Here is a 15,899-nt window from a genome sequence, read left to right as displayed (position 1 = left end):
AGGTTGCCGTTCTCGGAACTAGCCGGTTGAGAGGCAAGGGCACTTTTTGAATAGAAGGCGAGTGGTGTGGTCACCTCCTACACGGGCTTCTTGCTATGCTTGGCGACCAGCGTCTCGTTGTGATGGGTGTGTCGTGGAGCGACGTGAATTTCGTGCTGTAAACTGGAGGTTAGGTAGGTAGGATCCGCTCCAGGGCGATGATGTCGTCAAACAGCCCTTTGGGGGTGACCACTACGGAGCTACAGCTCTGAAATCCGGGACAGGCAGCCGTCGATATGCGCCCCAGTAGACCTTGGTGGGTGCATCATCCAATCACTTGAGACCTACCCTCCCCTATGACACAGGTAGTGCGGGGCCAATGTTAGTGCCTGCAGCGATCTTTGCTGGGTCCAAAGTTGGTGCGTGGGTTCCAGATGTTTAAATGGTCTCGATGGTGTCGCGTCACCATGAATCCCCGCTAGGGTCCAGACGCGTTTCTTGGACCACCTAACTACCTAAAGGCGCCTTTATTTACTTTGACTTTAGACTTCCAGCAGAAAGCATCCACCCAGTGGCACTTTGCATGAACGACCTGATTCTTCATGGAATAATCGACTCCGACCGTCCCATCTACTACCCAAAGGGTGTTCCGTGAGGCCCCCAGGCAGCACTAGGCGGGTGCAACTATCAAGGCTGTCTGCATCATGGCGACGATTAATGGGTACAGTGCTGGGACGTTTGACGAGCCACGCCCATCCTTCATGGCAACGAACAAGATCAGCCGCAACCTCGTGCGCATTCCTAAAAAGCAACGCAGCATATTGGGCCAGCCCTCTGCATGGGTAGACAATCAACGGAATGGCTCTCCGGACATATTCAACCTCCCGGATGAGGTCCTGGAGGGGTTGAAACGATTCGAAGACTCAAGATCAAAGCACACACCTGCCCAAAAACCGCAGATTTCTCGAGCGAGTGGCCCGAAGCCATCTCAAGACGACGGTCTTTTGAAACATGCAACTCCAAAAATAACGGACGGACCTGCGAGTAAGGTCTCAGAAGCCCCTTCAGCTTATATACCTATGCCAGAGCAAAACAACCATGGTGGCGACAGCGACGAGGACAGTGAGGAGAGTGACAGCAACAAGGACAATGGCGACAATGAGGAAGATGCCGAGTCAGCTCACACCTGGGAATCGTCTCCTGCAAGAGTGATCATACCACATACGGAGACTCGGAAGCGGGCATCGCCGGAGGACTCGCCCTCGCACGAGAGACCCGCTCCTCTGAGTCCTGGACGAATGGGCCAGAACTTTGCTTGCGAGGAATTCGAGTCTGAGTCGGACGAGGAAGATGAAGGAGAGAACGCAGCAGCACACAAAGAGACCCTCAAAGGAATCCGCCATGCGCCTCAGCCAACTTCTGCGCTTGACCCGACACCCCCATCTGCGCAGGTCATACCCTGTACTTATCATGAGCGAAGCAGTCCGCCTGGCCGGCCGACCAAGAAACGACGGAAGATGAAGGTACTAGACCTTAACGTTCCGGTGCTCACTACGAAGAGATCGCCAGACCACCCGGCACACCTGAGGTTGATACCAAACACGCGGGTCGAAGATGTGAAAAGCTCGAATGGAAACTCGCAATCTTCCGTCATTGCAGAAACAAGCCAAGAGCAAGACCACCATGACGACATCGTGGTCTCGGCAACAGTTCGGCCCAATTCAACGCCAAGCGCTATGCAAGTGCCTAAAGAAGTGGAAACCATATCATCGTCACCTGAAGAAGGACCAGAGCCCGCTACTCAAGCATCACAGTATGCCTCCGGTGAGGTTATCCATCTGCCGCCGTTCGAGTCCTTCCAACACCACTATCATGCATATACGGGATCTCTCAATGATTTTGTCCGGGCTTGTTTCTATGTACGCGCCCTACAAAACTGGAAGGCCTTGCCAGTGTTTCTATACGACGACTTCATCCGCGCTTTCACCGAGGGCTACATTCCATACGTCAACAGTCCTGAGCAGTCTTCTCAGGGCCTCTCTGCGATCCCTTTGACAGGCATCAAGTGGTACAATGGCAATGTCGAGAAACCACTCTTCAATGATCGGCTGATCGACAAGAGTAATCTGGACAGAATCTTGGACATATACAGAGAGGAGGTCGATGAGCTGAAGGAGAGCATGGGCTTACCTGTGGAAGCGGAGGAGCTCGCCGACGCAGAAGATGTACTGTCTGTGGATAACCAGAGAGGTTCAGCGAGCAGGGACATGGAGGCTTCCAGCGATCAGGACAACAACGCCCGAGAGGAGGTTGACGAGCCTGAAGGGTGTCAGCCAACACAAGACGAAGATCTGTTGGACGACGAGGATACTCGGATGCAAATGGAGGAGCAAGATCAAGACGAGGAGATGGCGGAGTACAGGCGCTATGCGAATGACCTACATGCCACCGTATACAAGCAACAAGACCGCCAGACGCCAATTCCAAGGCCCGATGGACGGCAGGATATGGAGGAGACACCACGCAGTGCGCCAGGCTATAGACAAGGTGTCCAGGTTATCAGCGGGGTGCGTCATGAAACCTTGGCGGATGCCGCTGCTGCGCCTTCACGGCCAGTGATGCATAAGCGCCCGCCATCAACGGCCAGGGAGTCAGTCGTATCGGCCACCATCCCCAGCTCCTCCCGAACGGTGCCCCCGTCAAGCAGCTCCAAAGCTCCACGTCTAAGTCCCGCGGAGAGGAGCAAGAAATGGAAGAAGTTTCTTGCAAAACGCAAGAGTGGTTCGGCCCCGTCGAGTGCTAGAAGCAGCTTTGGCCAGCCCTAGGAGTTTGAGTTTATATGATACCCTCGAGCGTTATGATACTACGATGATACAACAAAGTCTTGTTTCAAGAGCTCTGCACTGAAATTGTAATTAATTTTGTATTTTTTCAAGGAAAAATGAGACCCAGTCGGGTTCTTCAGGGGGAAAGCTGGGTATCTTGAATCGACATCGCAAGGATGTCGGCTACAGTATCATACATCTTGTCCGTCTCGCTATCGGTGACCGTTATTGTGCAGACTCCTTTTCCTTTTGCCTCACCTCCTCCTCGGGTGTCATCGTGCGAAGCTGCAGCGCATGAATGCCGTCTGCCTGTGCCATCTCGTCCTTGAGGAGTGCGTATATCATCCGGTGTCTCGCGGGATGCATCTTGGACTTGAAGGACTCGGAGGTGATGACCAGTCGGAAATGCGTTTCTTGGGACGTGCTCCCCCTCATAGCCTTGTGGTGCGCATGAAGGTGGGAGTCGTTGTGTATCTCAAGGCGCGAAGGCTGCAGGGAAGCAGTGATCTGAATCGCGCGAGGTAAAGGTGTTAGTTAGCCAGTCCGTGAAGCAACGGCGGGATGCGGCGGCATGTCACATCTCTGAGGCGCACCTTTTCTCGAATGGCATCCTCCATCGGAGTCCGAGATGCCATGGTGGCAAGGGTTCGCCGTGCGACGGAGGGGACTACTGTAAGCCGTCGGAGCATGAGGTTCTAGAAAATCGGCGTGCTGAGCAGGTCGGATACCAATCCTCACACTGGAAAGGTTGAACAGTCGAGCTAGATGGTAGGATGGATGCAAGCAGTTCAACCATGGGTCGACACGGAAAAAGTGGGCTGCCAGCTACAGCTCCTCCAATCAACGTGCACGTATTAACTTCATTGCAAACATCAGATGAAAACTCCAAGCAAAACATTCAATTAGAGATTGCGTACTCGTGTCAAAACCACCAAGAGATGCATGAGTTGAAGATATCAAACATAAAAAAGAAAGAACACCAGAAGATTGGAGCATTGAGATGATCAACAAAAAGAAAATCATCAAGAGGATGCTAGGTCTCCCAATCGGAGAATCGAACTCCGGTCTCAGCCGTGACAAGGCTGCATACTAGCCACTATACTAATTGGGATTGGGATTACGTAGACAATTTAGCTATATATACCCTCTGCGGTCAGCCATTCAAAGGATACTTACCGAAGCAGTTTGTTTTGGAGCACTGAGTCTTCATCAGAGGATCATAAGAGCTCTACATCTTTTGCAATTGTTACATTCTTATCACGGTAAGGGATGAGAATTACTCGGGGCCCCACGGACGGCATGACAGTCCGCACCATTGCCTCTTCTGAAATCAACCTCAAGGCGGCCTGCCCCTTTCTCAGCCTGGCAGCAACAGAGCTAACAGTGCTAAGCAAGATTTACATGCAGTACCGGAACAGCCGATGGGCATTGCGCATCTAGGGACAGCAGAGTAAGTAGCGCACATCGTCAAGCACTGCGTTACCCATAACATTCTCAAGTACTGTTTCTTAACATGTATACATCTTCCTTCATTCCTTATCCCTTCCTTTACTTTCCTGCTTACCAGAGTAAATATCTAAAGGTAGATGGAAGTTCGTATATGCTCAAGTCAGACGTCCTTCACACGCACCTATGGGTACGGGCTGTACCCGTACCAGTACTTGAGACCACTCCCGCATATATGTAGAGGTGGTGGCTTTCACCTACAAGTACCCATTTAGAGCAGGGATTATTAAGTAATCCAGCGGTATTGCACCAGTCTCAATAGAATATAGAGATATTCGGACTAGTTTGGATTATTGACGACCAGTGTTTCGATCACCAAGAATCACTGTTCCATTCTGACTAGTTAATTTGCTGTGTCCTGTCAGATTGAACTGTACCCTAGGGTTATTATGTTTGTATTAGATGGGAATTAGACTGGAACAAGTAGATTTAAGCCAGTTGAGAAACACGGACTCCCTGCCATTGAGCGTCGCCGGATGGTCTCTCTCTAACCAGAGCTGAGCATGGCATCTGCAAACTTTCAGTGTTGAGCGTGGTTGTTCTTCCTTCCAAGAACCATCTGGCTCCTACTCATAAATGCAGGCTATGGACATCCAATACCTTGCGTTCTCTTGCGTTCTATAGTAAAACCAGCCCTGTAGTTATGCAGGACAGCAGGTCAAGATGGCGCCACTGCAATCGAGGAATTCTACCATTGACGGTAACCAAAAGTATTACCTCCCCAGAGAAGTGTATTCCTGCTCCGCCCGGTGCCTCTTGATGGCCCAGAAGTCAAGGCAAGACTCGGGCTACAAAAATATTTGCTGGTTCTCAGAGATACAAGACGCCAAGGGAACGGAGGGGATCTATATAGGCACGACGAGGGACAGGCACAGTTGACACACACATACACTATGATAAAGTAGACATGCCTAGGCCACGTATCAGCGTCTTCTTCGCTATTTTCAGAGGATGCGGGGAGTTATTGTAATAACTATAGGTAAAAAAAAATCAAATAAAAAAAGAAGAATTCAGATGACTGAATAGATGCTAGACTCCCAATCGGAGAATCGAACTCCGGTCTCAGCCGTGACAAGGCTGCATACTAGCCACTATACTAATTGGGATTGGAGATTATTTTGTGCTATTTTGCTACATACACGTAAAACTCTAATCCAGTACGAGGTGTATCGACTCGCCGTTTAAGATAGAGCCAGGCAGGCGCCTTAAGGAACAGCTCCCCCAACGGTTGGGGTGCCCTGAAGAGGGCCCGCAAAGTCGCGCCACAGGGGACTTTGTGCCCAATCATACCAGTCAATTCGTCGAAATCTGGTAATTTGGCAGGAACTATAGAGACCCTGTGGTTCCAAGTTCAGGTACCTTCGTATTGGAGGCTTGTTTTGCCGGCCGGTCGCAAAACTGGTCAAAGTTTTGACAGCTGCATGTTTTCGTCTTTAAGTAAATGCCGTCACGGAAGCAGGAGATTCTGGACTCGCCACACTCTCACCAGATCCCCGTCCGTAGCATCCAGGGCCAATATCGCAATCCGCCCGCTCTGGCTTGGGATACACAGCAGCATCAGATCTTTTTCTTGATGGGACGCCCATCAACGGGACCGGCGGCGCGGCACTCAATCAACCTCCTAGCCGCTGCTCCATCGGCCCTAGATCGCTCCCTCCGGTAATATTTTCTTGCCGATGCACGACAGGCATTCCCACATTAATGCCACACCTACGGGTTTACCCTTTCGGTCACTGCCCTTATATAATCTGTTGCATCTCTTAAATGCTTGGGATGCGGTCCCTTCGTACACCGCTCTTGCTGTCCTCTTCTTTGCTTCGCGTCTGGCCTTCAGCTCCTGTTTCTGCTATTTCTGCTCCTGTCTGCACCACCACCTGCCCCTATTTCGCGACCCGGACCTCGGCAGCCAAATTTGGCACCCGTTCACTGAGAATGGCGTCCACCATTCCCCGGTTGCCGGTTTTTGAGGCCCTGCAGAAGCATGACCCCGAGTCCACGGCCGTCATTCATTCCGTGTCTGGCCGGAGTTTCAAGTACGGCGAATTGCTTGGGGACGTCTGCCGGACGAGGAACCGCCTGCTCGAGGCCGCGGGCAAGAGCGATATTGGTGGCGAACGCGTCGCTTTCCTCGTCGAGAACAGCTACGACTATGTAGGTAAGCGGCATATCGAGTACCCTGGTGGCTCCGCATGGAGAACCATCGTGACTCCCCGGCCAATTGCTAATGCGCTGGTCTAGTGACGTTGCTGGCCATCCTCGCGGCGCGTTCGATTGCTGTGCCGCTATCACCGGCCTTCCCCGCGCCGGAGCTCCAGTACATCCTTGACCACAGCGAGGCTGCGTTGCTGCTGTCATCAGCCAAGTTCAGCTCCAAAGCCAAGGAAGTCTTGGCGCTGAATCTGGCCTCCAAGCCGGTTCATCTGGAACTGTCCAAGCACCAAGGTGGGGGTAGTCATGAGCAGGTCACTCTGGAAGGGGACGGGGCGGGTGCAGCTGGCATGATGCTGTACACGTCCGGTACTACGAACAGGCCGGTCCGTTCAACCTTCTTTGCACCCCTCATTTCAAACACTGACAACGAAGATTAGAAAGGTGTTCTGCTTCCACAAAGAGTCATGACCGCCCAGGCGCAATCCCTATTAGATGCGTGGGAATATTCACCATCAGATCATCTCCTTCATGTCCTCCCACTGCACCATATTCACGGCACAATCAACGCCATCTTCGCTCCGCTTTTCGCCGGTAGCACGGTCGAGTTCATGTTCCCTTTTAACGCAGACGCAGTCTGGCACCGTCTTGCCGCACCGTTCCTGACAGAGTCCAAGCCGCACACCAATGGGACCAATGGAGTCAACGGTGTCCATGGTACGACCGATGTGAATGTGAATGGGATCAACGGTGTGCACAAGACAGCAAACGGTGACCATTCGGCGAAGAGAGTCACAGCAAAGAAGAACCCCATAAGTTTCTTCACGGTCGTCCCTACTGTTTACAGCCGACTGCTAAGCACCCACCGGTTCTTGCCCTTGGATGTTCAGGAGGCTGGACGAAAGGCCGTTTCGCCAGAGTACATGCGCCTGAGTATCAGCGGCTCGGCGGCACTACCCGCACCCATCAAGAAAGCATGGGCGAAGCTATCCCATGGCAATGTCCTTCTCGAGCGGTACGGTATGACCGAGGTTGGCATGGCTCTGTCTTGCGGTCTTGACTCTGTTGATCGTGTCGACGGCAGCGTGGGATGGCCTCTTCCATCTGTAGAAGCTCGTTTGGTCGACGTGGACACCGGAGATGTCATCCTGCCGGGGCAGGAGCTCACGCCTGATGGCAGGGAGCGCGCTGGAGAGATCCAACTGCGTGGCCCCACCATCTTTGCCGAGTACTGGCGCAACCCTGAAGCCACAAAGAAGGAGTTTGTACCCTCCGACGAGGAGGGCGGCCGGCCTTGGTTCAAGACCGGCGACGTCGCCGTGCGCCGCTCTGTCGAGGGCGCCGGGCAGAGCACTCGCGCCAGCCAGGGCTGGACGCACTCGGGCAAGTCGTCACCCGGGAGCTCGGACATGTATTTTATCCTGGGCCGCAAGAGCGCCGACATCATCAAGTCGGGCGGCGAAAAGGTCTCGGCCCTCGAGGTCGAGCGCGAGCTGCTCTCGCTCCCCGAGGTCGCCGAGGCGGCCGTCTGCGCCGTGCCCTCGGGCAAGTGGGGCCAGAAGGTCGGCTGCGTGCTCATCCTCAACAAGGAGAACCTCGAGCCGTCGGGCGGCAAGTGGACGCCCATGGACATGCGCCGCGCGCTCAAGGGCCGGCTGGCCAACTACAAGATCCCCCAGGTCATGCGGGTGGTCGAGCACATCCCGCGCAACGCCATGGGCAAGATCAACAAGAAGCTGCTCGTGGCCGAGATATTCAGGGACGACCACAGCGGGGATGAGATGTGACCCCCCCGGGGGTGGTGGGCGGCGGCGGGAAGGGGGGACCTAGTTGCACTTGTAGAAAGTAATCAAAAAAGCATTGTGTGTTTGGGGAAGCTTCTTTATGGCTACTTCTTCTTGGCATAGAACGGAACGGAACGGAAACGATTATATAAAGAAAGGGGAAGGGGAAGGGGAAGGGGTGTTGTCTGAAACTGTACCTGTAAAACCATAAATAACATATACCTGCCTCTGTAGCAATCGGCTTCTGTACCCAGATGAGAAATGTATCGCGGAAAACAAAGCAGCACCATAAGAGCATGAATAAATCGCACACTTTGTCCTCGGGAAAAGATCTATCAAATGTTCCACTCGAGATACCTAAAGCTATGCCGAACCGCAGCAACGCCACGCAGCCAGAAATTCACCGCAGGTCTCGGTACCAACACACACATCCACCGCTTCTTTTTAGGAGTAAGAAGAAATCCGGCCGCATGGCTGCTGAATGAGTGCTTTTCTACTCGTCACCCGCCTCACAACGCATAAAATGAAGCCAACATCCGCCGAGGACTGCCTGCCCACGCCCCAAAACACGGTGGTTGATCTATAGAGGTCCGCTCACACAAAAAGTGCGCGCGAAGCCGGGGATTAAAAGGGGGTCGTATGATATGTTAAGGGAGGTTGTCTGCTCGAGCCGCACGAGTCGAGCGCGGGGGAGGGAAAGGAGGGAGAGCTTAGACGACGAACTTGGCCTTGGCGCGGGAGCTGCCGCTGTGCTGGGCATCAGTGTGGCCCGAGAACTCGACGCCTTCAGCGGCGGGCAGCTGCAGAGCCTCCTTGAAACGCTTGCCGATGCCCATGAGGACCTCCTTGCCCTTCTCGGCGGTGCGGCCCTTGCCGCCGGCAACATCGCCGTCGCCCCTGTTAGGGATGCTCTTGCCGATGGTGCGGGTCCAGACGCCGATGCGGAAGAAGGCCTTGCGGACGTTGACGACGACGCCCATGATCTCGCCGTCGTCCTCATCCTCGAGGGTCTCGCCGATGGCGGCGAGCATGGTGTGGAGCCAGAGCTCGTCGATGTTGACATTGCGCTTGTCCTTGAAGGAGTAGGACCACTTGCCGCCGTGCTTGTTCTGGGGGTCCTCCCACTCGGGGCGCACGCCCTCCTTGAAGAGGTGGTAGTCGGACTTCAGGGCGAGCTCAGACACGGGGGAGATGTTGTTCTGTGGGAGGGGTAAATGGTCAGAAACACAGATTCAGGTCTGGGCTTGCCTATCTGCTCACAGCGCGTGGCGGGTCAATCTCTGCTTACATAGATGCCCCAGAACTCCTCGACCGAGTTGAACGTGATGACTTCCTTGAGCAGGTCGTTCCAGTTGTCACCCTGTTTGCGCTGTCAGCATCCATCGCCTGTGTCGAGAGGCCGTCTGGTCCAAATCGTGTTGCGTACCTTGCCACTTGGGGGCTTGGTGAACCAGAGCGTCCACTTGTGTGCTAGCGGGTGCTTGACATTGAAGTTATCCTTGTCATGGAACACCGTGGTCGCGGACGAGGCGTCCTTGGATACGCTCTCGGAGGGAGCATTGCCGCCCTCGGGCGAAATGGGAATTGTGGTCAGGTCGACTTGCGCCATTGTGGAGGTGGTGTAGTCGAAGATCGATCCGCGTGGATGACGGAAGGGTGCGGGTTAGGCAAGCGACGTTGGAGATGCGTCGGTGCGAGGCCCTGGAGAGGGGAAAGATTAGGGCGAAGATACAGGTGGTCTGAGTCCTGGGTGAAGTTGCAAGAGGTGCGGGAGTCAGTCGCAACTGGATCGCGGGGCACACCTAGAGAGGCGGGAATCGAGGTGAAATCCGAAGCGCGCGTGAGCGACGAAAGGGAAGAAGGCCCGGTTGCCAGAGATATTTTCGAAAATGGGGGAGTTGTTAAGGAGAAGGAGGGCAGTGACTTTGCTCCAGGCAGAGTCTCTGTTCAGCCGCGAAATATTACTACGGGGAGTCGAGTGGTTTTGAGAAGGTTCAAAGTCCAAAAGGTCTCAAGCCCAGAGGCAGGATGGCGATGAAGCTGGCTTCAAAATTCATTTGCCCGCTCGCTCACTAGCGGCTGCGCACTGGCCCGAAATTTTTGGGCGAAACACGATGCAGGGGCCACCACCAACAGCGAAAACCATCTCTCGCTTCCGTCTGATCTGTCAGGCTCAGCTTGCGGCCTGGAAAACAAGGCCGCACGCACACCACCTCTTCCTTCGTGCTTTACTCCGTACTTACTTGTACTTGCTCTTTGGGCGGGCAACAGGGGTGGGCAATAAGCTTTGATTGTTTCAACAAACGGACTTGAACTATCTGGAGTAGGTACCTACCTAGGTAGGTATCACTTTGGCATCGTCTCGTCTCGTCTGCTTGCTACAAGTGATTCCCTCCCTAAAAAGGAGGCGGCCTGGCCTTGAGCGAACTTCAGCCTACCTTACCTAGGTAGGCGCAATTGATTCTGCTTGTTCTGCTTCCATCCAACCAACCGTGTTTGCTCCGACATGACGCTCCCGGTTTTCCGTTTCCGGCGACGTTCTGGAAACCACATACAAGCACACCTAGATTCGAACCACATCCCCGACTGGATTCACACAGTTGGTGCCGCCTGATGGTCTATCTGAATGGTCTTTGTTTCTCACGGTGCTTCGTGCAAAACCGAGCCTGTGATTCGCTAAACTATCCAAGAGGAAGGTATGCCAATGCCTATTTGGAGTCGATGCTTTCAGTTCATGATATGAAGACAAAGAAAAGCACCAGTGGACTGCCGATCCTTTGTTCTACACTACCAGAATTTTCTTCTATGATTATCCTGCTTCCTTGTCAGCGCTGGCCTTAGATATAGCTTGGGTTATTGTAGGCTCCCTCCAACAAGACTCAGGATATTTGCCAAAGTATCGTCGTCTCATCTCACTTTTGATCCCTTCTGCTGTGCATGCCCCTGAAAAGCAAATATGGCCACTCAACGCCACATTGAACCGTTCGACACTCCCGAACACGATATGTATGTAAAGAACAAAGCACGTTCAGATATGAGCGCCGCGAAAGAAGCATGCCTCGGCATTCGAGAAAGCGACTGGATGCCGCGTCCAGCAGAGCCATCACCGGAAGCCTTCAAACCGAGATCATTGGACGAACTCCAAGGCTATGTTCCGACTAAACTCGAATTCTTGTTCAAGCACCCAATTCGAGAGCGAACCAACGAGTGGTTCGCAAGCTTGTATCTCAGCTTGCGCTCTCGGGCATACGCGTTTGCAGACTCGAACTTTGGGATGGACCGGGTCACGCAATGGCCGGAAGATAGTCCATGGTGCAAAGGGTTCGCCGAAAGGTTTATCGAGTCTGCCAGCAGGACGGTCTGCAGCGACCCTCTAGTTGGTGGATGGGATTATGCCATCACGGACACTCATGAGAGAAGACTTCTCGTGATGGGGATTCTGTCCAAGGTGTTGATGGATGACGTCTTTGATGTTCTGCTCTTCGGAGCGACAGCGGCGCAAAAGAAGATACTCGATAGCCAGGATGTTGAGTACCTCGACATGGGCGGTGAGATTCCTTTGTCTCAAGCGCATTTCACACCAGGCTGACTTCCCTTCCAGGCTACATTCGATCTGAAGCCCGGGCAAATGAGGTCAGACTCATGCTGAGGCACCGCATCCTTGCTCCGGAGTTCTGGCCCGAGGTAGAAAGATTGGCTCTGCAGACGACCAAGTTGCTCCTGCCCCTGATCAATCTCCAAGGCCAAGCTGCTCCGAAAGGCCCTTTCCCCAGGCTAGTCGAGATATACCAAGAGCTACACAACATTATCGCCGAAGCCGGCTACCTGTCGACCTGCATGGCCTGGTCGCCTTCGATTTTTCAGTTCAGCCTTCCCAACCCAGGACAACCCTGGGATCTCGGCCAGGAACATATTGACTCCACTCCATATAATACTTCCAGGCGCCTGGCCATCAGACACGATCAGAAGACGGAATCTGCGGCAGGAGAAGCGAGCATGGAATCCAATGAGAAATCCAAGCTATCAGCCGACCGGGCAGGAGAAGCGAGCATGGAATCCAGTGAGAAAGTCGAGCTGTCAGCCGACCGGGCAGGAGAAGCGAGCATGGAATCTAGTGAGAAATCCAAGCTATCAGCCGACCGGGCACTCAAAGTCAAGATGGTTTCCTGGCCATTGCTCAGACGCTACAAACCTCTGGGGCTAGTCAACTACGGCGGCGCACAAAAAGGACAAGACGTTGTCACCCTCGGGAAGAGCGATGTCGTCTACTATTGCGGCCTGAACGAGGAGGCCAAGGCATGGGACGCTGGCGAGGGCGAACCCCTGAAGAAACACGTCAGAAGTGCACGTGCTGCATCCTGGGGCAGACGCGCCAAGGTACTGTTTGTCGAGGCCATATTGTTTCTTCTATTCCTGTCGCTGTTCTACCACGGCCCAGAGGAGGTACAGAAGTATCAAGAGTTGCTCGCGCGGGTCATGCCCGGGAACTGGAGGCACGGGGACCCGTATGTCAGACCCAGCGCTCCCGAGGCTGGCTTCACCATGACAAGATGGCATCTTCCCCGCCCGACTTACTGGCCGGATACGAGGCCGGAACTTAAAGCTCCTTAGGCCTGCTCGTGTATTTGATTTCCGTTGGAGTCGTCGGATGAAGAAGTAGTTACTGTAATCGATTGAATTGACTGTCCGGGCAAGAAGTCTCGTGGCAATGAAGAAGGTGAAAATGTCTGAGTCGGCGTACTCCAAAGCTCAATTGATCAGCCTATGGAGTGCTCACTTTCCAAAGCGCACTAGCACGCAGCCAGTCCAGATCGTCTACCCGCCCCGCCAAAATTTTGTTTTATCTCCAGAATTTCTCTCTCCCCAGCACCGCCCGATAAGACATTTTTGCGATTACTCTCCAGCCGTTTTACCAAATTCTGGTCCTCGAGTGCAGGCCATTGTAGAGGGCATGTCAACACCCATTACGCTCTCGGCCAATCCTACATATGTACCTGCTCTTCTCTGCATGATCGCTCGCACCGCTCGCCTCCGCCAGCGAGAATGAACGCCCACGCCCTCCTCACCTCCCAGGGCTGGCGCGGCCACGGCCACACCCTCCACGCCACCGACGACTCGACGGGCCTGGCCAAGCCCATCCTCGTCTCGCGCAAGGACAACAAGCTCGGCGTCGGCAAGAAGGAGCACGCCACGGCCGACCAGTGGTGGCTCAACGCCTTTGACCAGCAGCTCCAGGGCCTCGACACGTCCAAGCCGGGCGTCGTCGTGCAGACCGTGACCAACGGGCGCCTCAACGCTATCGCGACGGCGGGCGCGGGGAAATACAAGGGGTGGGCGAGCCTGTACACGTCGTTTGTGAGCGGCGGCCTGCTGGAGGGGACGATCAAGGTCAAGGAGTCCTCCAGGAGCGGCAGCAGCAGTAGTGGTAGCGGGACGGAGACGACGGCGACGCCCGAGGTAGAGGACGGCGCACCGGCGGTGAGAAAAGAGAGCAGAGAGGAGAGAAGGGCGAGGAAAGAGGCTAGGAGGAAACGGAAAGCCGAGAGAGCTACGCGAAGAGTTGAGAGGGCCGCTCGGAGGGCGGCAAAGGCCGAGGCAAAGCTAGCAAAGGGAAAGGAGAGCGAGGTCGAGACCAAGGCAGAAAGGAGAGCTCGGAGGGAAGAGAGGAGGAAAAGAAAAGAGGAGAAAAGGCGTGCAAAGGGAGATACGGGATGAAAGATGATCACCCAGAGAGATCCTCCTACTCTTCTACCCCCTATCAGGTCTTGGAGTCATCATCTCTTCTTTTCCCGGACGCCAGTCGGCAAACAGTATCCCGGAGGCAAGGCAGAAAGGCGATGACGGCGCATTTCAACGATGTAGACAAGACTCAAGGGGTATATAGTCTTCACTGGCTGCCATAGGTCACAGCTCCGGCTGTTTCGGGAGACTGCCTGGCTTGCCAGAGAGCAGCCACGGCCTCTTATCCCAAAAGTCGTCCTTAATGATATCCAAATGTTCAACCACTACCCGCGCCTTGGACCGCTTCTTCTTGTCCTTCTCAGTCTGGGTTTTGGACTGCTGCACCGGCTCTGCGATGTTGTCGGCCTCCTCTGCGATGTTCCGGCCTTCGATCTCAACGAGCTCGTACTAGAGATCGGTTAGTTGGCGCCACGGAGATGGGCTAGGCCTTCGATACGCACTTCCCGAAACAGAACGCTCCCCTTCTTGTAGATCTCGGGCTCGTTGTTGTAGTTGATCCCAAATTTGGAAAACAGAATCTCGTTTTTATCCGACGAAAACGTGCCCTGCTCTGAAGTTAGCATTGCCGAGGAAACATAATCTGTGGACTCTGAGGATCGCCTACATTCAAGGCCTCGGTAGCCTCTGTTGTACTCATGTTACCCCTTTGGACTAAAGTCCAGAATGTCGTGTTGTAGAGATTATTTATGTGACCTTTGCAGAGAGGTTAGTGCTTGAAAGATGGTCAAGGTACACGATTTGTTGTACAATCAACTTGTCTCCAGCTCATATAATCCCTCAGATTTTGAACGCTGGGGTAGCACACCGCTCGGCCATCGAAACTCGGTAGAGGTGGTGTCAGGGGCGTATCTGGGAAATATGTCGACCAAAGATGGACATAATATGAAGTGAATGTAGATACTACAGTCGTCACAATTTTACTGTTGAATCATCAGTAGCGAATACAAAATAATGCGACAGGGCATTTCCGTACCTTGACCTCCGTTCAAATAAGACCGAGGTCTTGTGAAAAACGAAGCTGCCACTTTTGGTCAGGACGTGAACTATCCCCACGCTCGGTCATGATGCCCACCTGTACTCATCGCTGATACCATAAGCAATAGTGATATCTGGAAGCTCAGTAACTACTGCCTTGGCTGCCGCATTCATGAGGTCGAGAGCTCGTTTGTCGTTGGGCTTCTCGAAGTGATACTTGGCGCACATTCTGGCCCCAATACATTAGTGACCCGACGCTTTATCTGGAAGGTAATTGTGTATTACTTGGTGAAACCTCTCCCATCGAGTCTCACGACGACCCATGTGTTTGGTAGAAGGGCGTCAGGCTGCTCAAATTGCTTGACATATTCATACCTAATACGCACCTGTGAGTCACATGGTCTGTACCTTTTTGAAAAAAGGGCATACATACTTAGAGTTGGCCATGATGAACAGATCATTCTAGATTATGACACGATTGCTGGTTCTTCACCATGTCTGGTCAGCTGAACTCTCTGGCTCCCAAAGCTGGCCAAGACTGCTCAAGGTGAGATGCAATGTATTGAAAAATAGACCCGGCAGTAATGTTGTCCACTCTGGAAACTGTATGAGAAAGTCTTCCGTGTTGAAACTCTGAGTATAAGCGTGGATAATGGTGTGGAAGAAGCTGCTTGGTAGCCAAGTATTGATGCTTGACTCTATGAAAGACAAGCAAACCCCTACCTTATCGAAGAAGAATGATTGCATGTGAAGAACACCAATAAAGGTATGGATAGCGAGAGGCACACTTTATTCCCAGCTCTGACTTGGCGGCACTTTTAGGGGCGCTAGGGGTTTTGTGGGGGGGAGATTTCCAGCCTTGCAGGCCAATATCACCCACTAAACCGCCCAATCGCGGTATCCCTGTCGCTCGCTCACTGTACATCTGCCCTTGATCTCC

The 15,899-nt window shown here is 53.5% G+C and overlaps 7 protein-coding genes across 7 annotated transcripts; 4 read left to right on the top strand and 3 right to left on the bottom strand.

Annotated features, from left to right (window-relative positions):
• Positions 1 to 683: 683 nt before the first annotated feature.
• On the top strand, positions 684 to 2,804 carry E0L32_011225 (uncharacterized protein; the record flags this gene model as incomplete). The annotated part of the gene is made up of 1 exon (XM_031133931.1): positions 684 to 2,804. The coding sequence occupies one exon, from the start codon at positions 684 to 686 to the stop codon at positions 2,802 to 2,804; it is 2,121 nt and encodes a 706-aa protein (XP_031000775.1).
• A 225-nt stretch (positions 2,805 to 3,029) lies between these two features.
• E0L32_011224 (uncharacterized protein) lies at positions 3,030 to 3,439 on the bottom strand (the record flags this gene model as incomplete). Its single annotated transcript, XM_031133930.1, has 2 exons — positions 3,030 to 3,311; positions 3,398 to 3,439. The coding sequence occupies 2 exons, from the start codon at positions 3,437 to 3,439 to the stop codon at positions 3,030 to 3,032; spliced, it is 324 nt and encodes a 107-aa protein (XP_031000774.1).
• A 2,803-nt stretch (positions 3,440 to 6,242) lies between these two features.
• On the top strand, positions 6,243 to 8,245 carry E0L32_011223 (uncharacterized protein; the record flags this gene model as incomplete). Its single annotated transcript, XM_031133929.1, has 3 exons — positions 6,243 to 6,465; positions 6,549 to 6,844; positions 6,899 to 8,245. The coding sequence occupies 3 exons, from the start codon at positions 6,243 to 6,245 to the stop codon at positions 8,243 to 8,245; spliced, it is 1,866 nt and encodes a 621-aa protein (XP_031000773.1).
• Positions 8,246 to 8,952: 707 nt separating this feature from the next.
• E0L32_011222 (uncharacterized protein) lies at positions 8,953 to 9,851 on the bottom strand (the record flags this gene model as incomplete). The annotated part of the gene is made up of 3 exons (XM_031133927.1): positions 8,953 to 9,441; positions 9,531 to 9,602; positions 9,669 to 9,851. The coding sequence occupies 3 exons, from the start codon at positions 9,849 to 9,851 to the stop codon at positions 8,953 to 8,955; spliced, it is 744 nt and encodes a 247-aa protein (XP_031000772.1).
• A 1,347-nt stretch (positions 9,852 to 11,198) lies between these two features.
• E0L32_011221 (uncharacterized protein) lies at positions 11,199 to 12,853 on the top strand (the record flags this gene model as incomplete). The annotated part of the gene is made up of 2 exons (XM_031133926.1): positions 11,199 to 11,790; positions 11,844 to 12,853. The coding sequence occupies 2 exons, from the start codon at positions 11,199 to 11,201 to the stop codon at positions 12,851 to 12,853; spliced, it is 1,602 nt and encodes a 533-aa protein (XP_031000771.1).
• Positions 12,854 to 13,285: 432 nt separating this feature from the next.
• On the top strand, positions 13,286 to 13,957 carry E0L32_011220 (uncharacterized protein; the record flags this gene model as incomplete). The annotated part of the gene is made up of 1 exon (XM_031133925.1): positions 13,286 to 13,957. One exon carries the CDS (start codon positions 13,286 to 13,288, stop codon positions 13,955 to 13,957), a length of 672 nt encoding a protein of 223 aa, XP_031000770.1.
• A 189-nt stretch (positions 13,958 to 14,146) lies between these two features.
• Positions 14,147 to 15,406, bottom strand: E0L32_011219 (uncharacterized protein; the record flags this gene model as incomplete). The annotated part of the gene is made up of 6 exons (XM_031133924.1): positions 14,147 to 14,371; positions 14,425 to 14,529; positions 14,589 to 14,628; positions 15,057 to 15,188; positions 15,245 to 15,334; positions 15,393 to 15,406. 6 exons carry the CDS (start codon positions 15,404 to 15,406, stop codon positions 14,147 to 14,149), a joined length of 606 nt encoding a protein of 201 aa, XP_031000769.1.
• Positions 15,407 to 15,899: the final 493 nt, after the last annotated feature.

The sequence above is a fragment of the Thyridium curvatum genome (assembly GCF_004353045.1).
Source record: "Thyridium curvatum strain D216 chromosome Unknown NODE_101_length_133319_cov_86.129610, whole genome shotgun sequence".
Classification (NCBI taxonomy): domain Eukaryota; kingdom Fungi; phylum Ascomycota; class Sordariomycetes; order Thyridiales; family Thyridiaceae; genus Thyridium; species Thyridium curvatum.
Note: the sequence above shows the minus strand (reverse complement) of the source record. Positions and strands in the feature narration are given on the sequence as shown.